Here is a 26,239-nt window from a genome sequence, read left to right as displayed (position 1 = left end):
CATATAATGAGCAATTACTCAAAGAACATCACAATGCCAATTTCAAGATAAGCATCTATCTTACTGAGATCTGAGGAATGGCAATGAACTTATTACATTTCTTCACAATAGGAGCTAAATGGCTTCTCCCATGCAATAAACTCATTAATATCTGCAGAAAAATTAAATGGAAACAGCTGGGCAATTCTGAATATGGGAAATATTCTTTATAATAATAAAGGATTTTGTTTTATTTTTGCAAGGCGGCATGTCTCCAGGGTAGAGGTAGATTGAGGCAGGGAGAGCAAGAAAGTTGCCACTACAGATTCTTTCTCATGTCCTGAGCTTCAAATAATAATTGCACAGGACCCAGCACTGTGTAAGGACAGGTCTTTAGTTACATCCTAGAAGGCAGAGGGATACAACATGCACAACCTGAGAGATCCATAATCAAATTGCACAAGTGAATTATTTTCACTTTATTGCAAGCCAGAGGAATCTGTATTTTAGCAGAGTGTCTCAGGATGGGGCTTGTTTAATCTGCACCCCAGCAATCATAGGCCCAATCCAAAAAGAAAAGAGTAAATAAATGTAAACAAGGACCTAAACAGCATTTGAAAATCAGTTGTAGGGTTGAAAAATTATGGTTATTATTTTGGTGCCTTCCAGTTGATCTTCACTCCCGGCGACTGCCTAGACAGGTACATGAAATCTTCTCCGCAGCCTTTTTCAGAAGTGGCTCACCTTCGCCTTCTTCCTAGGGCTCAGAGCAACTGGCCCAAGATCATCCATCTGGCTTCATGCCTAAGGTGGGACTGGAACTTCCAGTCTGCTGGTTTCTAGCCTGGTGCTTTAATCACTACACCAAACTGCCTCTCTTGAAAGACATTACCCGGTATAATAAAGTATGAAAAAGAATGGAGCTGTTTCAAGGAAAATATGCAGTTAAAAGAAGTAGATCCTGACTCCAAATGACCAAGATTATCAGCTTCTTCCAGGCCACTATGCCCCTTTTCTTCCCTTAAAACAACAGTCCCTTATGCAGCCTTCTCCCACCCTGCAAAAGCCACAGTCCCATCAAAACAAAATGACTTGGACAATAATGCAAAGCAGGCAGAATTCTAAAGCCAGTTGTCAGTTTGGCCACCAGAGCAATGAGATTCCAGGCTTAATCAACAAAAGAGACACCAACCTCCTTCCTTCCTGACCCCCAAGCAGCCTTTCAGTTCCCGTAGAGAGATGGACTTGTCTTTGTTGAGATCACAGTAGTCAGTGAAGCGTCGTGTACATTTCTTGGGCTTGGCTTTCTTCTTCACGTAGCGCTTGAAGGGCTTCATCTCCCTTTTGTTGATATCGCTGCTGTTATTGTTGTCCAGCTGACCGAAGTACCAGTGTACCACCCGCTCTTCCAGGGTATGGCTGGGATCAGGCTCAGAGAACCTTGGAAGTAGGAAGGCTCATAGCAGTGCCAGGCTAGATGTTTTTCTCTCTCACTCATATACACATAAAACAGAAACAGAACCCGGTAGCCAGATCCTTAACACACTCCTATCTTTATAATCAACATTGCCATTTGTCTGCTTCTAGAGACAGCTGGACCTCTTTTTCCAGAAATGTTTAGGGCAGCCTTGCATGACTACAAGATGCAGAAAAAGATACGAATTTAAGCAGCTTCTAATTCAAGGTAGGAAATCTGGACTTCCTAGTCCTGTCCTGATTATGCTTGCTAACCAGAACCTCAGCAGAGGAAGGAATGTGCACATAATGGGCCTTTTATTATTTGTCAGATTTCTAAAGCCACCCAACTACATACCTTATAAAATACACAGAAGTTATATAAATTGCAGCTCACATAGAAGAAAGTTGTTTTAGCACCATAGTAGCTGGTTCACACAATGCACCAAGTAAACCACACTTTGGTTTAATTTATCGTGTGATCCGAGTTACAGATCGTAAATCCAAGTTCACAGACTAAATTGGCCTCTCAGCCAATTACACCAAGGAAAACTGCAATGACTCAACCCCCCTCCCACCAATTATTGTAGTCCACAGTCTAAAATATGAAAGCTATCACTTTATCATATGGCAAGAAATCAGTGTCTTTGCTCTGTTTTCATACAGAAGTATGAAGATATCCAGTCTTTTAGGAAAGTTACTCATTTATTAATGTGGTGAAGATTTAAAGTTTACATACATATATATATACTTCTCTATCTATATATACACACAAACATATGTACACTGATTTTTCTCTTTACATTTAGCTTCCCCAGAAATGTTTAGCTTTTCATTATTTATATTTTAAGGGTGCTGCTTTACAACAGGACAAAAATTAAAATGCAAATAAATATGGATGCCAGATAATTTCTAAAATGTCTTTCACCTTTAACTCACTGCATTTGAAATTATACAGTTAAACCACTGCGTTTCCTAATAGGGATATTCTGGATTTTTATACGTTAAATCCATGAAAGAGTTGTTCTCACCAAGCAGGAGAAGCTGTGAGTTAAGGTAGAAGAAGGCTCACTTGTTCTTCTTTGCAGAAGAGAACCCCATTTTAAATATGAATCGTACAAACCTCAGTATTTGTGTTTCAACCACAAAGAGGAAAAGCTCACCCCTTTCACAATGCGAATTGGAAGTGATACTTGGAAACATATACAAAGAGGTTCCTTGGGTTTTCCTAGGATGGTAGAACTCAGAGCAAAGGTTTCCATTCCATTTCCATAGGTTTTGTGTATCACCCTCCTGCAATTGTGCTATTGTCCAGGCCAGAAACAGGTATTTGGGTGTCTCATTTCTATTTCCCCTGAATGCTTCCAAACTCACCTTCCACCTCCGACAGGTGCTGCTGAGTTAATGGCCTGTACCATATCTGTGGTGAGAGCATCCAGTAAACTGGTAATAAATTCTACTTTTTTCCCTTCTGGGCAGCCTGGAAAAGGAGAGCAGCTTAGTTTTAATAAACAGAAGACAAAACAGGCTTCTTTTTCCATGACTATCTATACTGTTGCCATATTTTGTTTCAGTGCAGTTCAGGTGAGACACTGGCAGTAGGTTGAAATCTAAACTAGTTCCCCAATTGTGGCAGGCATTTTCTTCTTCCATGATAAACACACATATCATGGAGCTATGAAGAAGGCAAAGATTGATTTCTCTGAGAAAAATGCTTTTGATTGTTTCAGGGGAATGATAATATGGTTGCACAAATGCACATTGGGCATATTTAACACACCGTAAATGTTAATATGCATCAAACCCTCCAACAAGAATAAAAAGAAATAACAGCAAAAAAAAACAGTAAGGGAGGTTTCATAGACACTGTAAATCAATCACACAATCACTGTTTTAGTTCTGGGTTTTATAGATTTCAGTCCATATGGATATTTTAAATTAACTTTTGCTAACCTCTTGGCAGGGCCCAGAATTCTAAAAAAGCACAGATAGTGACAATCCCAACAGAGTTGGGGGTTGACTGGTCGGGGAAAGCTGTTTTAAATCATAATGCAAATATCTGTTTACTTTTCATTAAAATATAATCATAAAGTCCCCACAATGAAGCCTCTAGTGGCAGGAACATATAGCTATATTGGAAATTTCTACAGGTTTGAAATGTGGAGTGTCATTAGAACCCTATGTCATGCTTCCAGATCAAATGTTCCTGGAACATCTGATCAGACTGGCACGCATGAATGAAGTCAACATGTGTCGAGACTTGCGAGTTGGTAGAAGTGGGAGGGGGCAAACCAGGAGGGTGAAAGCATCTTGTTTGGGCTATCTCTGGCATCCAAGGTCAAGCTGCCGGGCCGTTGGAGACATCTGCACAGAACTGAACGAACTGGCACGAGAAGGTGGGGCTGCATACCGAAGAAGGGGGAGGAGGTTAAATTCATTGGGCTGTTTAACTTAGAGAAAGCGCGGGAACTTCCATTCGCAACTTTTTCACCGCACCACATACTACACTCCATTAAAGAGATTTCTACTTTTATTACTTATGAATCAAATTTAATAGTAAGCTGAGTAGGCCATCATCACACCCTACTAATTATACAGTGCAGATACTACAGATCAACAGGATGTTATAGTTCCACCATGATCATAATCCGATAGTGAAGTAGTGTAATATAAATTAGCAACTGCACATATGCTAGAGAAATCCTGAATAGTTTTCCAACCATAATGAATACCTTCTACATTTTTTAATTCAATATTTGTACAATAATTCCTTGGATGTGTACAAATCAAACCAAATTGATGGGAGACAATTAGAAACAGGGCAACAGAAGAAACTGTTCAAGCACAAATTAATTTTTGGGGGAGGGGGAATTACCTCTCCCCATACATTTTTTTGGCACCATCATCATCATTATTGACCCCAGAAATGTGGAATGATCATATAAACATAAGATTTAAAATCAAGACAAAACTCTAAAGTCCACTGGCTAATTATATTTAACCAATGGCTAGAACTCTGCCCATCCTTGCCACTCTTTTAATCCCCCATTTTTACCTGGAAGTTCTCTGTCTTTGAAAGGATCGTCAGTTTCTGGACTTCTGGATCGAGCATCACTTTCACATACAGGGGTCTCATACCTAAAGAATTGAAAGGTTTAAAAAAACAGCACATTCTTGAGGCACATGTGTCGATAACTTTCACATTGCTCCAATCCTTGTGGAGATACAAGGGTCAGCTAGATCAGGGAGTCCAAAGGATTCATTTTTATTTTCTATATTATCCCTTTCAAAACAATACTACTGTATCACATGATTTTATTCCATGGATATTTGGGGATGCAGGCTGGGATTTTAAAAGTGTAAAATAAAAGGAGAGAAGGAAAAAGTAATCAAATCTAGGAGCTAGATTTGGGCAAGACTAAATATATATAGTCTCTCTGCAATCTAACTCCTCCCTCTGGGACTTTAGTCTATAGGAATTTCTTCTCATTGACCAGAAGCTGTCAGTCTGACATTCTGAGTACTTGCTGCTGTATTGGTGAGGTGAGACTGTGAGCGATACTGTTATTGTACTGTCCAACCTGCTACAGAAAGTCTTTCTTCCTGAACTAGCTGGACAATCCCTGTCACGGCAGAGGGCTATCCTAGATTTCATGTCTTGGGGAATTTTAATGTCCATGCTGAGGTTGCCATGTCAGAAATGGCTCAGGATTTTATGCCTGCCATGATGACAATGGACCTGTTCCAAATGATATCTTGCCTCACATGTGCAGCAGAGCATACACAAAGGGCTGGAGCCTGTGAAACAAAAGTGAAGGATCTTTCTGTAACTCTGTTGTCATATGGAGATCATTCTCTGATCAGTTTTAGATTGTCAGCTGCTATAGACCTTAGAAGAGATGGAAGACCAGATAAAATGGCCTGATCAAAATGCCTGATGAATCTGGATATTTCCTAAATGGGCTTGGATGGGGGAGAACAAGCTGAAATGTAATCCAGGTATGATGGAGGCACTGTTAATAAGAAATCTACATCTGAAGATTGAAGTGAAGCCTGTTTGGGATAGGGATGCAGTCCCCCAGAAAAAGGACTTTCACGGTTCGGGATACTCCTTGAACCACCTTTCACTGTATTTGCTGACAGTGGGAGTGGTGAGGAGCATGTTTGCACAACTATAACTAGTGTGCCAACTGCTACTCTTCTTGGGCCAGCTGGATGGTGATCCACTACTGCAGTGCATTTCACATGGGAATATTTTTGACAAATGGCTGGAAACTGCAGTTGGTGCAAAGTGCAGTAACTAGGCTCCTGATCACCACAAGGTACAGGAATCACATACTGTGATGCCTGCACTGAAATATCCACCCTGGCTGTCAGCTGCCTATCAGACACAATGTATGATGGTCCTAAACAATTTAGGGCCTTAATCTGAGGAATTGTCTCTCCCACAAAGAACCTACCCAGTTATTTAGACCAACAGGAGAGGCCCTTCTGAAGACAGCACAGCTAATCAGTACATGGGAAAGGGGCTTTGTGACTGCCAGAGTATCAAAAGTTAGTTCATTTAACTCCACAGTCTCTCAGGAAAATGCAAATCAAAAATCACTGTTCCATCAATCATTAGCTGAGTTTAACAATATTAATTTTATTTCAATCTTCATTTTAACATTTTAACTTCATTTTAACATTTAAAACTTCATTTTAACCCTGTATTTATGTTAGTGCTATGCTTTATATTTTGTTATACTGTTATAAGAAGCCTTGAGGGTTTATATAAAAATAACAAAAGTAACAAAAAGACATGTCAATAGATGATTATTTCTCATTATGTGTGCAGTGTCAATCAAATCTTTATTTTGGTCATAGACCACCATAAAATACAATCAAGAAAAATTACACCCATTTCATTAATAACACTGAAACATATGAGAGATAAAACATAACTAAAAGCTAGCATTACTAACACAATAGGTAGTCCTCAAGTTACAATGGCAATTGGGACAAGGATTGCCATCGCTAAGTGATGTGGTTGTAAAGTGCAACATCACGTGGCTGCATCACTTAGTGACAATCCTGGCAGTCCTGGTTGCCATTGTAACCCCAAGATGTGTGGCTTGTTGAGTGGGAAGTGGTGGGAGACCCAGGTAGGGAGTGTGGAAGTGCCATGGGGGGATGGGGAAGGCCTGGAGTAGACCATGCACGAGTGCAGGGAGGCTGGGGGAAGCAGGAAACTTACCAGAGCAACTTGTGACCTTCCCTGCCAGCTTCCCCATTGACTTTGCTTGTAGGAAGCCGGCAGGGAAGATTGCAAATGGTGATCACATGACCGTGGGGCGCTGCAACCATTGTAAGTGCGAGGCAGTTGCCAAGCGCCCAAATAGCGATCATGTGACTGCGGGGATGGTGCAACAGCCAGAACTTTGAGGACTGGTTGTAAGTACTGTTCATTCAGCACCATCACAACTTTGAACAATCACTGAACTGTTCAAAGACTACCTGTATTATAATATTAAAACACTAAGATCTCTCTATAAAAAATCTTAATGTTAGTATCAAGACTATGGTTGAGGTTGCTCTGAAGGCTACAAAAAGAATGTAGAGACAGATAAAGATTGAAAGAATAAAAATAAAAGAGGGATTTTTTTACTGTGGGTACAGTAAATATATGCCAGAGTATTCTGACAAAAGTCCATAGGAAAATAAATAGAAGAAGTCAAATTCCATGTACTAATCAGTTATTTGCATGTTTGGATCATCTAAGCTCAAAAGAATTATATGGGGCTGCATGGTTGTTTCCCAATTAAGGCCAAATTCAAAGAAGTCCTATACCCAACCATTTAACAAATTTTATGCTTTAGATTGTCACCTGGCTGGGCTTAAGCAAAACAATTATTTTAAGCCAGTTATTGTATAATAATAATTTTTAAAAAGCTAGGAATTTTTTCCCCACTTTTAAAAAAGCTAGCAATTTTTGCTGAATTCTTCAGCAAAGGATCGTTACCTTGTTGTGGTGCTGGAGCTTGAGCACCTCAATGATGCCATGAGCTAAACTGTGAAGGGCCACCCAAGACGGGAAGGTCATGACAGAGAGGTCAGACTAAATGTGATCCCTGGGGAAGGTAAGGGCAACCCACCCCAGTATTCTTGCCGTGAAAACTAAATGGATCAGTACAACCAGAGATATGTCGGTATACCATTGGAATATGAGACCCCCAGGTCAGAAGATGGTCAAAATGCTACTGGGGAGGAACAGAGGATGAGTTCAACTAGCCCCAGATGTGATGACACAGCTAGCTCAAAGCCGAAAGGACGGCTAGCAGCCAACAGTGCTGGTGGTGAACGGCGAATCCAATGTTCTAAGGATCAACACATCATTGGAACCTGGAATGTAAGATCTATGAGCCAGGGCAAATTGGATGTGGTTATTGGTGAGATGTCAAGATTAAAGATAGACAGTCTGGGTGTCAGTGAACTGAAATGGACTGGAATGGGCCACTTCACATCAGATAACCACCAGATCTACTACTGTGGACAAGAGGACCACAGAAGAAAGGGAGTAGCCTTCATAATTAATAGTAAAGTGGCTAAAGCAGTGCTTGGATACAATCCAAAAAACAATAGAATGATCTCAATTCGAATTCAGGGCAAGCCATCTAACATCACAGTGATCCAAATATACGCCCCAACCACAGATGCTGAAGAAGCTGAAGTAGAGCAGTTCTATGAGGATCTGCAGCACCTACTGGACAACACGCCTAAAAGAGATGTTATTTTCATCACAGGAGACTGGAATGCTAAGGTGGGCAGTCAAATGACACCTGGAATTACAGGTAAGCATGGCCTGGGAGAACAAAATGAAGCAGGACATAGGCTGATAGAATTTTGCCAAGACAACTCACTCTGCATAACAAACATGTTCTTCCAACAACCTAAGAGATGGCTTTATACATGGACTTCACCAGATGGACAACACCAAAATCAGATTGACTACATCCTTTGCAGCCAAAGGTGGCAGACATCTATACAGTCGGTAAAAACAAGACCTGGAGCTGACTGTAGTTCCAATCACGAACTTCTTCTTGCACAATTTAGGATCAGACTAAAGAGATTAGGGAAGACCCACAGATCAGCTAGATATGAGCTCACTAATATTCCTAAGGAATATGCAGTGGAGGTGAAGAATAGATTTAAGGGACTGGACTTAGTAGATAGGGTCCCAGAAGAACTATGGACAGAAGTTCACAACATTGTTCAGGAGGCGGCAACAAAGAAAGAGAAAACCAAGAAGGCAAAATGGCTGTCTGCTGAGACACTAGAAGTAGCCCAAGAAAGAAGGAAAGCAAAAGGCAACAGTGATAGGGGGAGATATGCCCAATTAAATGCAAAATTCCAGAGGTTAGCCAGAAGAGATAAGGAATTATTTTTAAACAAGCAATGCACGGAAGTGGAAGAAGACAACAGAATAGGAAGGACCAGAGACCTCTTCCAGAAAATTAGAAACATTGGAGGTAAATTCCAGGCAAAAATGGGTATGATCAAAAACAAAGACGGCAAGGACCTAACAGAAGAAGAAGAGATCAAGAAAAGGTGGCAAGAATATACAGAAGACCTGTATAGGAAGGATAACAATATTGGGGATAGCTTTGATGGTGTGGTCAGTGAGCTAGAGCCAGACATCCTGAAGAGTGAGGTTGAATGGGCCTTAAGAAGCATTGCTAATAACAAGGCAGCAGGAGACGACGGCATCCCAGCTGAACTGTTCAAAATCTTGCAAGATGATGCTGTCAAGGTAATGCATGCTATATGCCAGCAAATTTGGAAAACACAAGAATGGCCATCAGATTGGAAAAAATCAACTTATATCCCCATACCAAAAAAGGGAAACACTAAAGAATGTTCAAACTATCGAACAGTGGCACTCATTTCACATGCCAGTAAGGTAATGCTCAAGATTCTGCAAGGCAGACTTCAGCAATTCATGGAGCGAGAATTGCCAGATGCACAAGCTGGGTTTAGAAAAGGCAGAGGAACTAGGGACCAAATTGCCAATATCCGCTGGATAATGGAAAAAGCCAGGGAGTTTCAGAAAAACATCTATTTCTGTTTTATTGACTATTCTAAAGCCTTTGACTGTGTGGACCATAACAAATTATGGCAAATTCTTAGTGGTATGGGGATACCAAGTCATCTTGTCTGCCTCCTGAAGAATCTGTATAATGACCAAGTAGCGACAGTAAGAACAGACCACGGAACAATGGACTGGTTTAAGATTGGGAAAGGAGTACGGCAGGGTTGTATGCTCTCACCCTACCTATTCAACTTGTACGCAGAACACATCATGCGACAAGCTGGTCTTGAGGAATCCAAGGCTGGAGTTAAAATAGCTGGAGAAACATTAACAATCTCAGATATGCAGATGATACCACTTTGATGGCTGAAAGTGAAGGGGAACTGAGGAGCCTTATGATGAAAGTGAAAGAAGAAAGTGCAAAAGCTGGCTTGCAGCTAAACCTCAAAAAAACCAAGATTATGGCAACCAACTTGATTGGTAACTGGCAAATAGAGGGAGAAAATCTAGAAGCAGTGAAAGACTTTGTATTTCTAGGTGTGAAGATTACTGCAGATGCTGACTGCAGTCAGGAAATAAGAAGACGTTTAATCCTTGGGAGAAGAGCAATGACAAATCTCGATAAAATAGTTAAGAGCAGAGACAGCACACTGACAACAAAGGTCCGCATAGTTAAAGCAATGGTGTTCCCCATAGTAACATATGGCTGCGAGAGCTGGACCATAAGGAAGGCTGAGAGAAGGAAGGTAGATGCTTTGGAATTGTGGTGTTGGAGGAAAATTCTGAGAGTGCCTTGGACTGCAAGAAGATCAAACCAGTCCATCCTCCAGGAAATAAAGCCAGACTGCTCACTTGAGGGAATGATATTAAAGGCAAAACTGAAATACTTTGGCCACATAATGAGAAGACAGGACACCCTGGAGAAGATGCTGATGCTAGGGAGAGTGGAAGGCAAAAGGAAGAGGGGCCGACCAAGGGCAAGATGGATAGAAGATATTCTAGAGGTGACGGATTCATCCCTGGGGGAGGTGGGGGTGTTGACGACCGACAGAAAGCTCTGGTGTGGACTGGTCCATGAAGTCATGAAGAGTCGGAAGAGATTAAACGAATAAACAACAAAGCAATTTTTTCCCCACTTTTAAAAAAGCTAGCAATTTTTTCCCCACTTTAATCAATGTTGTTGTTTATTTGTTCAGTCGCTTCCAACTCTTCATGACTTCATGGACCAGCCCACACCAGAGCTTCCTGTTGGTCGTCAACAACCCCAGCTCTCCCAGGGATGAGTCCATCACCTCTAGAATATCATCTATCCACCTTGCCCTTGGTCGGCCCCTCTTCCTTTTGCTTTCCACTCTCCCTAGCATCAGCATCTTCTCCAGGGTGTCCTGTCTTCTCATTATGTGGCCAAAGTATTTCAGTTTTGCCTTTAATACCATTCCCTCAAGTGAGCAGTCTGGCTTTATTTCCTGGAGTATGGACTGGTTTGATCTTCCTGCAGTCCAAGCCAGTCTCAGAATTTTCCTCCAACACCACAGTTCAAAAGCATCGATCTCCCTTCGCTCAGCCTTCCTTATGGTCCAGCTCTCGCAGCCATATGTTACTACTGGGAATACCATTGCTTTAACTATGCGGATGTCCTAACAGTCAGGAACCATGCTGAGACAAGGAATAGGTCTCTAGTGCTTTATTACTGCTACATTAGACAGAAAATCCTAACAAACTGAAGAAGTGTGGGAAAAACCCAGACAGATAAACCCCAAAAGTTAAGGCGGGTCTGATCTGTGTCTCTTTGAATGGCTGCTTAACTCCTCAGTACTACACATGTGTTTTCCCCCCTGGATAGGCGCCCCTTCCTGCTCACCATCACTACTCATGACATCAGACCTTTGTTGTCAGTACTTTAATCAATAGTGGCATTAAATATTTAGACACGTTTCAGGCACAAACAAATGCAATGATGAATATTTTATATTTTTCATATTTATAGAGGGAAGCCATTTCAACATAGGTTGAAAACAGTTACCCTTCCCTGATCTAAACCCTGTTTAGGACTGCTTCCCCCACTCACATGCTGCAACTTATTTCACATAAAGGTGAAACTAGAAGCAAATGGTTCTTACCGGGTGGAAGTGCCAGGAAGGGGGCGGCCTGTGTCCACCAGAACACACCAGCAATAGCCAGTAGACTGATGACACTGCACCGGTTTGTACAGTCCTCCAGGAGCACATTCCGGGATAACAATTCCTTCACGCGGATTCTGTTTGGTTTCCTCGAGTGCACTCTGCCTTTCTTGGTCACATGAATTAATTCTCTCTGGAAAAGAAACCATGAAGCCATTGCTATCCACAAAGTTTACAGGAGCTTCCATCTAATCAACTTCCCACCTCAAAAAAATAAAATAAAATAAAATGAAGTACTGGCTGGTTCATTACTGTAAACCACAATGCAGTTAGTCTGGTTTATGACTTAGTGTAGTAATGGGTGACCCAGGTCTATAGCTTGTTCAGTAAATTATGACTGGCAAAAATAATGGTTTAATGTGAGGTGCCAATTGAGACATCACATCCTGCTCACCTTTTGGAGTAGAACAGAGTCTGATTGAATGGACAAATTTAAATGACAAGCACATTAACAGTTACTTATACCACTGCAGTTTAAATTTTTGTGTGGGCACATTTCCTAGCATGTGATTAGTCCTTTATAATGTTTCATAGAGATTCAAATATACTGATATCCAGAGATTCTACACATTTGCTTCTAAATCCCATGTTGTGCATGAATCCAAATCTAAACATGAATCCTTGGTATCTGTAGAGAATAAGGAAGAAGACCTTGGTGGAGATATGCAGGAACTGTTACCTAAACAAAAGGGGTTGAAGCAAGTCCAGAACAAGGAGATAACACCTGGAAGTGGCTCTGCCAGACCCCTCTCTAATTCACTGAATTGTAAGGAGGAGGAAAAGGTACAGAACAATCAGACTTGCAAGATTTAGTAGTTTTAGCCTTCCCATAGAGTGCATTTACTGGTTTAGCCTACTTGGTGGGGCTGAGAGAATCCATGAAAACTTCACTAACAGTGATGAACTTCCCAGGGTTTTTCCATCATTACCATCAATCCTCCACAACAGCGAACAACCACAGAGGAATGTTGGCATGTTCAAAACTGCAGTCAGGTCTATTCAAAAATTTCAGTTGATGCTCCACTGAACTGAGTATAGGGATCTTCTGGCAGATAATGTACGAGGTTATTGGCAAAAAAAGTTTCTCTGTGAAACTTGGATCTGCCACCAGGGGAGTTACAGTAAAATAATTTACCCCAGAAAAATATAACACAACTGATTCTTTAGAGATGAAATACAATGGGGATTAACTTAATCAAGATTGCAAAACAGAGCAGGGAGGAGAAATCAGTTTTTTTTTAAAAAGCAAATAAACGGTAGAAATCTCAGGACTCAGCTGATATGTATGCTGACTTGACCTTACTGACAAGAGTTACTTTTTTAAACATGGCAACACTATTCTCAAACAAAGAAATCATTCAGTTAGTACCTTCTGGGCATTCTCATAAATCAATTACACCACAAGCTGCCAAATTATTCAAGCTCCTTCCTTGATTGCAACTTACACCTTTTCTGTCAAAGTGAGTCCTGCTGTTCACTTACTCCAATTGAGAGAAAGCAAGTTGAGTAACCCCTTCAATGGTCTCTTTGGGATTTCTATTCATTTGTTTTTCATAATAAGAAATGGAGAAAAAGAAAATGGAAAATCCTCTGCTGGAATAACAACAACAACAACAACATTCCAGACTTTTCAGTCTTGGATGCATTGTTTGTTTATCTGTGAAAAGGAAGCACCAAAGTTTATTTGTATGAAAATGAGTGAACACAGGCACCACCACTTAGACATGGGCAAATATAAAGGTGAAATGCATTTTATATTTTTATAAAATAAGACAATGAAACAAGTTGGGAGAAAAATAAAATGCAGATGGAAGAAAATCCGACTAAATCTGATCAAACATTGATAAAATCTGATTGAACACTGGTAAGTGTTCATGGTAAAGCCTATTTTTGGCAGTGGTGAAGACGGGGAGAAAAATATGCTTCCTTTTCTTCTCCATCACCACTGCAACTTCAGTGATACTCAGTGAAGCTTTTCCAAGTAGTTTGCAGCCTTTTGAGATCTGGCCCTGTGTGGGATGATATACAACTCTCAGTGGTTAGCTACAACATATTTACAGAGGAAAATAAATCACATTTGTCCTGTCCTAGATTCTACACACCCAGCAGTTTAATCTATAGAAGTGTTTAGCCTTATGTGGTCAGATTGCTTTGGAGGAATTTGAGTTTTGAGGTCAAGCAAAAACAAATCCAATTATTTCTAATTTGTGTTTTTCTTTTGAGAAATATATAGCATGTTATTCTACAGATAACTGAATGATAGACACAGAAAAGGAGGAAACAAATGCAGATGTTCAGCTATTAGAAAAAAAGACTCATTCTGTCTGGCACAAACAGATGGAAAGAACACAGGTCACAGCAACTCAAACGAAAGCACTGATGTCAAGATTTGCTTTATATTTTGTTTGTAGAATAAATGCTGCTTCAGTTATTCTCCAAATTCTGTTTCAAACTCCACAATTCATGTTAATGCTTTGAATAGACAGAAACAGACTTTAAATTGGGCTTGGAAGCTAATTGGAAACCAGTAAAAATCTTTGCAAGTTAAGTATTATACATTTTAAATAAACCTCACCATTCAGCACCTTTAGCAGCTCCTTCAAACTCCCTTGAAATTTCCAGACATTTTCAAGGGCTAAAAATAAAGCTCCTCGAGTTGAGTCTGACTCTTGGTGACTGCATCCATGAAGTTTTTAGCAGTGTTACACTTCCAAATCTGATCAGCTGTCCTGGAATTCCCAGGCGGTTCCCCATCCAAATACAAGCCAGGGTAACCTTCTTAGCTTCTGAAATTAGCCGGTCAGCTAAAAACTGCTTGCTGTTTTTCAGTTGTTAAGTCGTGTCTGACTCTTTGTGATCCCATGGAAAAACTGCTTAGTAGCTGCTTAATATGAATATGCCACTATAGCTCAATCACTTTCCTCCAGCAAAGAGCAGATCTGGCCAACTAGTCAAAAGCAATACTGTAACATGCATTCAATTCTCAATATTAGTTTTAGAGTAACAAGCAGCAAGCCCAAAAGAATGTGCCAGGTAACTTTGAAGTAGAACACAGTATGCATGCCAATACAACATCTCATATAGATTAGGAATAAAGAGTAAAGCCTTTGATATATCTCCATACTCAAGAATTTAGGTCAAGTTCAAAATAATAGGATTTCTCTGCAAAATTTTTTGAAATCTTACTTGAAGTAAAATATTGATCATCTGAGCATATAACCATGCAATGATGCATAAACCCTGTTCGGGGATATGTATATATGTGTATTCACTTATTTAAACCCCACTCCAATCCCAAAGGGCTCTCAGCAGTTCACAAGTTCACAAGTTTTATGTATAAAAATACATAAAAACATCTACAATCCAAGTAAGGATGCAACATAAAATACAAAAATGTATAAACAGAAAAAAAAACCCCAATCCATAAACCTAACCAAGATGACCTCACAGCCCAAATGTCATCCAGAAGAGCTCCATTTTGAGTTACTTCTGGAGTGCTAAGTGGAAGCCAACCCAATGGCCACTGGGAGGCCATTCCAAAGGATCAGCCTTGTCCCCCAGAAGTAGAGCCTCTGAGCCCCATCCCTCCTTAACTCCCTAAATCAAATTGGCCAGGCCAATTCCAGTGGAAGAATACAATCCTGTAGGTAGCTTGGTGCCAAGCCCTAAAGGGCTTTATGGGTCAGCAGCAGCATTTTAAGATTTATTTATTTATATCCCACCTTTATTATTACAAATAACTCAAGGCAGAGAACATACCTATTACTCCTTCCTTCTCCTATTTTCCCCACAACATCCCTGTGAGGTGAGTTGGGCTGAGAGAGAGTGACAGGCCCAAGGTCACCTAGCTGGCTTTCATGCCTAAGGCGGGACTAGAACTCACAGCCTCCTGGTTTCTAGCCCTGCACCTTAACTACTAACCAGTGCAGGGCCCATGGCATTGGTGTAACATGCTCACCCTGGCAAATGCTACCTAACGCATGGCCTGCTGCACTTCAAATTAATTGCAACTTCCAAGGGATCTTTAAAGGAAGCCCCATGTAAAGCATATTGTAGCAGTCTAAATGGGTGGTGATGAGGACATAAGTCACTGTAGCAAGGACTTCCTGTCCTGGATAGGGTCACAACAGGCACACTAGCTGAAGCTGGGCAAAGATCTCCCTGGCCACAGTCTCCATCTACTGTTTCAGCCGAAGATGTGAGTCCAAGAGGGCATCCAAATCACAGACCTGCTCGTTCAGGGATAGTGCTACTCCATCAAAAGACACCGCTGGGGCAGATAGAGATGTACAATGGATAAACAGTAACTTGTCTTGCTAGGATTTAATTTAAACCTCTTCTCTCCAATCCAAACCATCAGTCTCCAGGCACTGGGACAGGACTTCAATAGCATCACCAGATCAGCCTCGTATAGTGAGGTAAAGCTGAGGATCATCAACATATTGATGATATCAGACCCCAAACCACTGGATAACTTCTCCCAGTGGCTTCATGTAGTTAATAGAAGGGAGAGAACTGACCCCTGCCGCACCCCACAAAGGAATAACCAGTGGGCTGACTTTGCCTCCCCTTCCCCCAACTGGCCATTAAGGAAGGAGTGGAGCCACTGCAAAACTCTGCCTCCAATCCTTCTGGACCCAACCCCTGCAGGCGGTCCAGAAGGATACCAAAGTATTGCAGACTACTGAGAAGTTTAAAAGGAGAAGATGGGTGTACTTCCTCCATTTAGGTCCCAATAAAGCTCATCTACTACTACAGGTAGTGTTGTCTCCATCCCAAGTCCAGGCCTGAACCATGACTGGAGAGAGTCTAGATAATTCACTTTTTCTAAGGTGCTCCATAATTGACTCACCACCACCACCTCAGCAACCTCCCCTTCTTAGGTTAGAGAATGGGTGGCTGTTGTCTAACACCACTGGATCCAGAGAGGGCCTCTTAAGGAGTGGCACAAACAGCCCTTTTCAAGACCATTGGCAGCATCCCCTCTCACAATGAGGCATTAACAATTCCCTGGATCCAGGAACTCCTCCCTCCTCCAACAGCACAAAATAATGAGGACATGCAAGAATCCAGCCTGCCTGTAGCAAAAGACCTTATCCATTTCACTGGAGATATGAAGCTGAGAATGCTCCAAATAAACCCTCTTGATGTTACCCAAATAGTAACCGTTTCCTATAGCAATCACAAATCCAGTAACATTATCTGCAGGACAAAAACTCAGTAGACGTATAATTATGTATATGGTGAGGAGAATTTACAAGCTCTGGCTCACATGGAGGCCAAAGCAGCTTCTTTCCTGTCTGCGTTTGGTGCAGTTTATATCAGAGGCTGTATGGTGCCATGTTGGCATTTCCAGCACGTCCTGGAATCACCATGTGACTTGCAGTAATCTGGGGTCATATGAACCCTGCTCAGGTTTTGCTCCCTGTTCACAGCTTCAGATATCAGTGCGTCAGAAAAAATCGCACTAACACTCAAATGATGCCTGCTAGAGGAAAATGAAAGCAGATACAATTAGAGAGAGATTATGGGATTCAGAATTCCTAAGTGGGACTATAGTCATTCCAGAAATTACAAAGAAACATCCCTACCCCTGAAAGCTCTGCATTATTATAGTCAATGGGGCATTTTTTGTTGTGAAAAGAAAGAACCCAAGATCTATGCCCAACTCATTCATTTTCAAAAATACAATTCCCAACCCCACCCCTAAAAAAATTCACGTGAGATATTTTATTAAAAATCTTGACCTAAATATACTAGACTGCAAAGTAGACAGTCAAGCACACTGGATTTATATTATACCTAATCCACATGTATCCACATCTTCAGGTCACCTCAAGCTGAAAAGGATTTTTCAGACAAAAAGACCATCCAAAACCCTCTTGCTTCTGATGTATACATGGATTCTTCTTAGTGCCTACACTTTTTGCAAGCAATTCTTCCATAGAAAACTGTGTTTTCTGCATCTTCTGCTAATACACTTGTGTTTTTGTGAGCTGTATCACAAAATAAGAAAAGTATGCAGTTCATCTGAAAGGTTGCTTTCGTATATTCATCTAAAATTTCTGATCTCTAATTACTGTTCTGGTACAGAAGAGCCTGCATATATGAAGCAACATTATCTCTCTGACGTATCATTATGAACTTTTTAATTAATCCCCTGGCTTAATTTCAGTCAGGAGTAAGCAACAACATCTACTCTCAACCCCAGAGAACACTTAGTTACAGAAGGATGCCTGAAAGTAGAGAGAATGCGTTTGTCTCACCACCACACTGGCGCACAGAGAGCTCAACCATACCAGAGACCTGCAGAGGAAACAAAGCTCCTATTTCCAGTCCTGTTGAACCTCATTACCCTCCTTGTAACAAGCTGCAGATTCTTCAGTTGAACGACACAATCCATAGCAGCTGAGCAATTTGCCTTTTCATTTTCTCCTAAGCCTCGTAGCAATCACTGAACTCTCCATAAAAAGCTCTGACATTTCATTTTAACATCCTTTCTCTCCCCTTCCCTCATGTGCCTTACCAACGGCTGGGGGGGATGCTGTTCCGACCTTCGCTTGGAGTCATTTGCCTTCTTCCTTTGGAGGAAGGGAAAAAGCTGGATTTTTTGTGAGTGATTTATGACATGGCAGCAGGAGCAAACCTCATTTATTTCTCTAGCTGCATATGGTTTAGCACCTATGATGTAGACCAATTATTATACCAAGTTATTTCTCCCAGCTGTGTACTTTGTACCCTTTCATAAAATCAGATTAACTATTAGCATACTATTATTTTGTTTCTTAGTCATCTGGAGATGGTTAAATTCTTCCATTCCTCTTTCCTTTACGTCAACCATACTTTCTAAACAAGACAGGTTAGGGTTAGTGATACAGCACACCACACTTTAATTCCAGATTGGAATTAGAATTGCCATCAAAATGTTAACAGGTGGGTCATAGGCTGTTTTTCTATCACTGCCCATATAAATGCCGGTATTTGCTCCAAAATCTTCCATGTACCATATTCCTTGGAACTGAAAGCCATTCAGATTAAATGACTGTATACTGCAATCATCTCTGATGAAATTATTTATACGGTAATTACTTTTACACCAAAAGGACTAACTCTTTCATTCAAGTGTAATACAACCTTGAAAGTTAAACCATTGATATTATTCTGTTATTCTAGCCAATTGCCCAAGCCATTGTTCTTGATGTGAAACATACATGTGCAACAATAACCATTAAAAAAAAGTTTAGGAGGCAATGGGTCTATGCATAAAAGTAAGTAGATGTTAAAAGTTATAGGATTTCAACTGAAGGAATAGCAACCGAAATGAAATCTAACGTTAAAAGCTAAGCTAAAATTTGACTAAATAGATGGTTTAAATGCAATAGTCTGTTGCATAAGTAACGAAAACAGAATCCTTTCTGTAAAATTTGGACAAGCCTGTTAACAAAAGTGCTAGTAATCAAAAAGGAGAGTCAGCAACATTTCTTAAAGCTATTTTCTAAGCAAAAATTGCATATACATATACAGATTTTCTCTACTTATTTTTTGTGATCTGCAATTACAAAAGAAATAAAGAAAAACAGTAGGAACATGAAGTCTCATCTAGCATTTAAAAATAAGTAGAGAAAACTCATATTAGGAACAAAATCAGATTAAATGTGCAGTTAAATTCAGAGCATATGAGTTGAGAGCCATTCAACAGTTCCTATTTTTTTCCTTTTTTTAAGCGAAGATTATATTTATTTCTCCTAAAAGTCAGGAGTTACACAGGGGGATGTTTATTCTGAAAACAATATCCCAAATTCGTTTTCCAATATTATGATCTTGCAAATCAGTGCTAACAGAATAGTGACTATATTAGGAATAGTCACCTTTGGATGCCCTTAGGCCTCACCCCCCCAAAAGAGGAAATACATCAATTGCTTATTTAAAATATACAAGAAACAGAAACACAACAGATCATATAATGGAGGAGAAAGTTGCAATCACATAACCTGTACATCTGCTCAAATGTTGATGGGAAATTTTAACATTCTTATCCCTTTTTCCTATGATTTTTATCTTTTAACCAGAGTTGGACTGGACAGCCATTCCCTAGTTTTTCCTACAAAAGAGGGATTTTTTCTCAGTTATGTTTAGGTTGCTTTAGTTATTTGTGGTTATTATATTTGTAATGTTATCCTTCTGTAAATGTTGATCACAGATGACAACACACAGATAGTGGGACCCCAGTTACCAACAGAGGAATTGAGATGCAAGGACTTTAGGACCACAAATTGGCAGTCATTCTACATGTGTAAAGAAATGACGCAAGCATTGCACATCACTTTACTCAATTAAAATCCACTGTATATTACCGAAAACACAAGTGTTCCTTTGCCATTTATTCCCTCTTCGATCTTATAGACTATGTTATGTTTACATGTTTTATTCATTCACGCCTTTATATTAGGGAGCTTTGACATATCAAAAATTTCAAACTGAAAATGGCATGGCTATACAGGTAGTCCTCACTTACCAATCACAATAGGGACAACTATGTCACTAAGTGATGTAGTCATTAAGTGCAACATCATGTGACCCTGCCGACTTATGTCAGTTCCATCAGTTCTGGCTTCTGTCATTAAGCAAATCACCATGGGTCATTAAACGCAACGTTGCGTGACCGCAACTTGCGACTTCCTGCAGGCTTCCCCATGGACTTTGTCAGAAGCCGGCTATGAAGGTCACAAATGGCAATCACGTGACCACAGGACACTGCGGCAATCATAAACACGAGACAGTTGCCAAGCACTCAAATCACGATCACTCTGCAGGGATGCTGAGACAGCTGCAACTTCGAGGACCAGTCATACGTCTTGTTTTTTAGTGCCATTGTAACTTTGAATGGTTGCTGAATGAGTGGTCGGTAAGTGAGGACTACCTGTATCTGGAAATGCTTTTTAGAAACAAGCTGCAACTTGCCCACCTCCAGGGTTCTAATCCAAACTGATACAGAGCACAAATAAGCTCAGTTCTGAGAAATATCACTTCCACAGAGCATAAGATTTTGAAAAGTACTCAACTCAGCTCCAAATTCCTTAAGTACTAATTTTCAAGTTCCATTGAAAAGAATAAAAATGTATTTTGAGGGAAAAGAACTGTATAGTTTACCCAGGAAATTGCATGATTAAAATCAATTACACTGTTGCTAAAAGTATGTAAATACTTCCTGGAATGACAAGCAATAGAAAGCAAGATATTGGATCTCTCTCAAACACCTGCTAAGTGCTGGAATACCCAGATGAAAGGGAGTTCTGCAGTTTCTGTTTCTCTTTTCACAAATTGTTATGTCTTGCCACAATTCCCCTCTTTGGGGGATGTTTTATAAGACCTTCGTAAATCCTTCCACAAAAGTTTGGGTGGACAGATCTTAGCATTATTATCTGAAAGACATTGCATAAGTACACAACACTTCCTCCTTAACAATTGTCCAAGACACCCAGAGGATGCCGTGTTGGGGAAGGTCGCCCAATAAGAGTAAGTCTGCATGACCAATACATGTGATGCCATAAAAACTAAGTCAACTACTGGTATTCTGAAGGGCTCTAGAGACGGGCCTTTGGCAAGAACAACTGGCACCCTTTTCTTCCTTTCCTTGTTCCCCTCTGGGTTTGTTTCCTTTGCTATTGTTGTTCTTTTGTCTCCTGCTGATTCTGTACTGATTTTTGTATTGTTCTTTGATTTTAAATGTTTTTAACAATTGTAAACTGCCCAGAGTTGCTAGAAGTTAGGAGGCATATAAATTTAATAAATTATTAAGTAACTTTTAAAAACAAAAATTAATTCTTGAACTTTGCATGCTTAGTTCACATCATAAAAACAATTTCTGTCAATTGAAGATTTTAGTTTAGTTTAGTTATAGAAGGCATCCAGATGATTTCTGAGTGCCAGAGCACAACATGGTCAAATAATATAGTTTTAGAAATGAATGCCAAGGCAGAGCTGACTTTTTTTTAAAAACAAACATATAAAACCTGTCTCCAGCTTCTAACCTTAATAGATTACTCATTCTTCCTTTCGAAAAACGTAATGTGCAAATCACTAGCAACTGTAATGTATTTATTTGACTGCTACTGCTGGCTTTCACAGAGCAGTTTATATTTCCATTTGTCCACTCATTACATCATCCTGCGGTTTTCTTTAAAGGTTAACAGTGTAGAATGACTACACGGTTGGAATCTGTCTTTACCCAAACTCAAATAATTTCACAATAAAAGGATAAGGGAAAAGCTCAAGCCTTTCACAGAAGAAGCAATTATATAGTCCAAATAATATATTCTAGGAAAGTTAAGAAACTACAAGGGGAAGGAATACATAATCTGTAAATGATCAGTTTCCCCTTGCACTATGAGTCACAAGGTATAGCTATCTCCATCTGATGGTGTTCCAGATATGACAGATATGAATTCCACCAGTCCCTAGCTAATATAGTTTATATCCACAAACGAGAACATTGAATTTTGTGGTGCAAATTCATGATCCTTTTTTTTGAAATACATGCTCCATTGGATTCTGGAATGCTCTTCCAAGCAAGGATGTAGGGATTTAAAAATGGAAATGATTTAACACTTTATTCTATAAGAAATAATTTCCTTTTAAGAAGACATTATTTTACAAGTAAAATTCCTTTCAGTTTATTAAAATGCAGCAAAAAAAGTCTAAATTACTTTGAAAGTAGAATTTCAATATCAGAGTAGCAAGAGGCAAACAAGTTCAGAAAATAGAACTTATGCCAATAAACTAGCTACAGTCCTTAAAATGGAAAACTTGATGAAATCCAACTAGAAACAAGAAATTAAAGTTCTTATGCCAAAGGTAGCAGAAGCTTCCTTTCATACTAAATATTGGACTATCCAGATATATGATGATCAAGAATGACTCACACTAAACATGAGTGCCAGACTTATGCTGAAAAGATAGACCACAATGACCATCATCAGATACAGATTTGTTGTATAATGTTTGACTATTTAAACCTTATTTATTTTATTTATATATATATATATATAATTATATATATAATTTTTGTTTAAGATCTCTAAAAAGGAAGATAAAAACTAATACAAACTAATATAAAGTAAGAAAAAGAAAAGAGAAAAGAAAGAAATCAAAGAGAAAATTAAAAGTGCAAGAAAGAGAAAAAAAAAGTAAAGGAAAAACAGAAAAGAAAGAAAAAAGATACAAAGAAGTAACTTCCAATCTTCTTTACAGCAGTTATAAGTACAATTATAAATTTACCTCTTACTCTACGGTTACAACATAACTCTCTTTTTTCTATAATCTATCCTGTCTAATCATCAAAACCATAAATTGTAAGTTCATTTTTTTCTGTTTCATGCAAAAAGTCCATAAGGGGTTTCCAGTCAGCAATAAACGCAGGTACTGTCTTTTCTCAAAGAAGTCAATTTAGCTGTCTCCACAAGTTCCATAACTTCACCAACCATTCCTCCATTGTGGGTAATGCCAAATCTTTCCATCTTCGTGCATACAATAATCTCACTGCAGTTATCGTGTACAAAAACAAGGTTCCATGACTTTTTTGCAACTGTTCGTCCATCAATCCCAAAGAAAAACCTCTGGTCTTAATTGTATATTAATCTTTAAAATCCTCTGAATCAGTGTACGTATTTGAATCCAGAATTTTCTAGCTTTTTTACATATCCACCAAACGTGGTAAAATGTCCCTTCTGGTTGCTCACATTTCCAACATAAATTTGAAGTGCCTTTATAAATACTAGACAATTTCTCTGGTGACATATTCCAATGGTACATCATTTTATAAAATTTCTGTTTAAGTTTATAACATAGTATAAATTTCAATCCTTTCAGCCACTATTTTTCCATTGTTCCATCTGTATATTATAACCAAAAATTTTAGCCCACTTTATCATACATTCTCTCACCTGTTCTTCTGTTTCAAATTTCAATCAAAGTTTATACATTTTAGCAATTACATATTCATCATTTCTACACAATCCTATTTCAAACTCAGGCTTATAATGTTCAAAACCATAAATTTTTTTGTCTACTATAAATCTTTCTAATAATTGTAAATAAGAGAACTATCAACAACTATATCCCTCTGCCGCCAGTTCTTCTTTTGATTTTATAGTCCCCTTGACAAAATTCTAGTATCTCACAATAAGTTAGCCATTTGTGTTTGCCTATTATTTCTCGTCTATAAAATGCTTCTTGTGCTGGGAGCTACAAACGTGTTTTTGGGCACAACCTGGGTTTGAATCTATTCCATATTTTCAATATGGCACATCTAACATAATGATTTTTAACAACCACATTAACCTTGACTTTATCTTACCACAAATATCCATGCCACCCAAATCTCAGGTCATGTTCTTCTAACTCCAAAAGCCTTCTATTTCTCAGCAACACCCACTCTTTCATCAAAACCAAATAGCAAGCTGCAAAATACAATTTCAGATCAGGTAAACCCAATCCTCCTCTTTCCTTTGCATCTTGTAACACTTTATATTTAGCTTGTAGCTTTTTCCCCCGACGTACCAATTTAGATATATCCTTCTGCCACTGTTTAAATGGTGCATCAGTTGTCAAAACAGGTATTGTCTGAAACAAAAACATCATTCTAGGCAAAACATTCATTTCTATCACATAAATTCTCCCCAGCAATGACAGTTGTAGTTTCTCCCATCGTAACATATATTTTTAAAATTCATTCCATGTCTTAACATAGTTATTTTAAAATAACATACAATTTATATTTGTCATAGTAATACCCAGATATTTTACCTTCTCAATCTAAAAACCCATTTTATTCATCAATTCTGTTTGATCTTCTATTTTCATATTTTTTGTCAACATCTTTGTCTTCTGTTTATTACTCTTGAAACCTTCTAATGCACCAAATTCTTTTAATTTGCCCATTAATATTTCAATTCCCTTTAAAGGATCTTCCAGAACCAACACCAAGTTATCTGCAGAAGCCTTTAACTTATAAGTTCCTTTTTCAATCTTTACTCCCACAATCCTCTGATCTTGTCTTATATCTCTATTCAGTATTTCAAGAACCAAAATAAACAAGAGAGGAGACAGTGGGCATCCCTGTCTTGTTCCTTTTTGTATCTCACACGGTATTGTTAGATCTCCATTAACAATTATTTGTGTTTTCTGTGAAGTGTAAATCAATCTTACCCATTTTATAAAGTTCTCGCCAAAATTCATTATCTTCCAAAACCTTGAATGAGAATGCCCAGTTGAAATTGTCAAAGGCCTTCTGTGCATCTAAGAAAATCAATGTGGCTTGTTTTTCTTTATGTTGCTCCAAATATTCCAAAATGTTCAACACATTTCTAACATTGTCTTTTTAACTGTCTTTTAGGTAAAAACCCACACTGATCCTCAGGAATTCGTGCAAAATTATTTTCAGTCTATCAACTAGAATCATTGTGAACAACTTATAGTCATCATTCAGTAGTGATATTGGCCTATAGTTTCTTGTTAAAGTCAAACCTAGTCCCTCTTTAAGTATTAATGCTATATTGGCCTCTTTCCAACTCTCTGGCATCTTTCCTCTGTGGGATAGAATTCGTGTTTTGTAAAAGCTGTAAAAGTTCATCCTTAAAACATTTATAACAAGAACCTGATAATCTATCTGGTCCAGGCACTTTTCCTGTTTTAATCTTCTTACAGCTTCACAAACTTCCCTTATTGTTATAGGTCCATTCATAATCTGTCTCTGTTCCTCTGTAATCCTTGGTAAATTGTCTCTTTAGATATTCATCTATTTCCTCTACAGAGATGTTGCTTCCTTTATACAAATTGGAATAATATTGATGAAATGCTTTTTGTATGGCTGCATTGTCTGCTAATACAATATTTTCCTCTTGCAATTTCAATATTTTCTTTTTCTTTTTGTAATTTATATGCTAGCCACTTTCCTGATTTTTTTGCAAACTCAAATTATTTTGCTTTACATAATTCATTTTTATTTCCATTTCCCTTACTGTTAACATAGATAACTGTCATTGTAAAAGCTTCATTTGTTGAGAGATACTTATCTTCACTGGAAATTTCTTTAATTCATCTCCTTTTCTTTTTATTTCCTCCAAAATTGCTTGTGTTTTGACTCTTCACTATTATATTATAGAAAATAACCTCTAATAAAAGCTTTACTTGCATCCCAAACTATTTTTAAATCAGTGCCTTTACCTACATTATTTTCAAAAAATTATTTTAATTTCTTTTTACAGTCCTCCACTACTGCTTCTTTCTGTAACAAGGTTTCATTTAGTCTCCATCTAAAAGAATTAGATTTTCTTTTATAAACCAAACTCATAGGATTATGATCTGAAAAAGACTTTGGTAATATCTCTACTTTAGAAACCTTAGTAGCAAAGTTCTTTGAAATCCAAATATTGTCTATTCTTGAAAAGGATCTAGGTTTTTCAGAAAAGTAGGTATACTCTCTTGAATTGCCATTTTTCTGTTTCCATATATCAGCCAGCCCTAAATTGTCCATCAAATCAAAGAAAACTTTTGGTAA

At 38.8% G+C, this 26,239-nt stretch overlaps 1 protein-coding gene across 5 annotated transcripts in view; it reads right to left on the bottom strand.

Annotated features, from left to right (window-relative positions):
* Window positions 1-26,239, bottom strand: part of SMOC1 (SPARC related modular calcium binding 1) — a 93,964-nt gene that overhangs the window by 4,507 nt on the left and 63,218 nt on the right. For all 5 annotated transcript variants that reach the window (XM_063289827.1, XM_063289829.1, XM_063289830.1 and 2 more), the window contains exons 8-11: window positions 11,623-11,815; window positions 4,490-4,572; window positions 2,809-2,914; window positions 1,172-1,419 (exon numbers count right to left, since the gene is read on the bottom strand). In XM_063289827.1, the coding sequence (XP_063145897.1) occupies window positions 1,172-1,419; window positions 2,809-2,914; window positions 4,490-4,572; window positions 11,623-11,815 (630 nt within the window). The remainder of the gene's footprint in view (window positions 1-1,171; window positions 1,420-2,808; window positions 2,915-4,489; window positions 4,573-11,622; window positions 11,816-26,239) is intronic.

The sequence above is a fragment of the Candoia aspera genome, chromosome 1 (genome assembly GCF_035149785.1).
Source record: "Candoia aspera isolate rCanAsp1 chromosome 1, rCanAsp1.hap2, whole genome shotgun sequence".
In the NCBI taxonomy this organism is placed as follows: domain Eukaryota; kingdom Metazoa; phylum Chordata; class Lepidosauria; order Squamata; family Boidae; genus Candoia; species Candoia aspera.
Note: the sequence above shows the minus strand (reverse complement) of the source record. Positions and strands in the feature narration are given on the sequence as shown.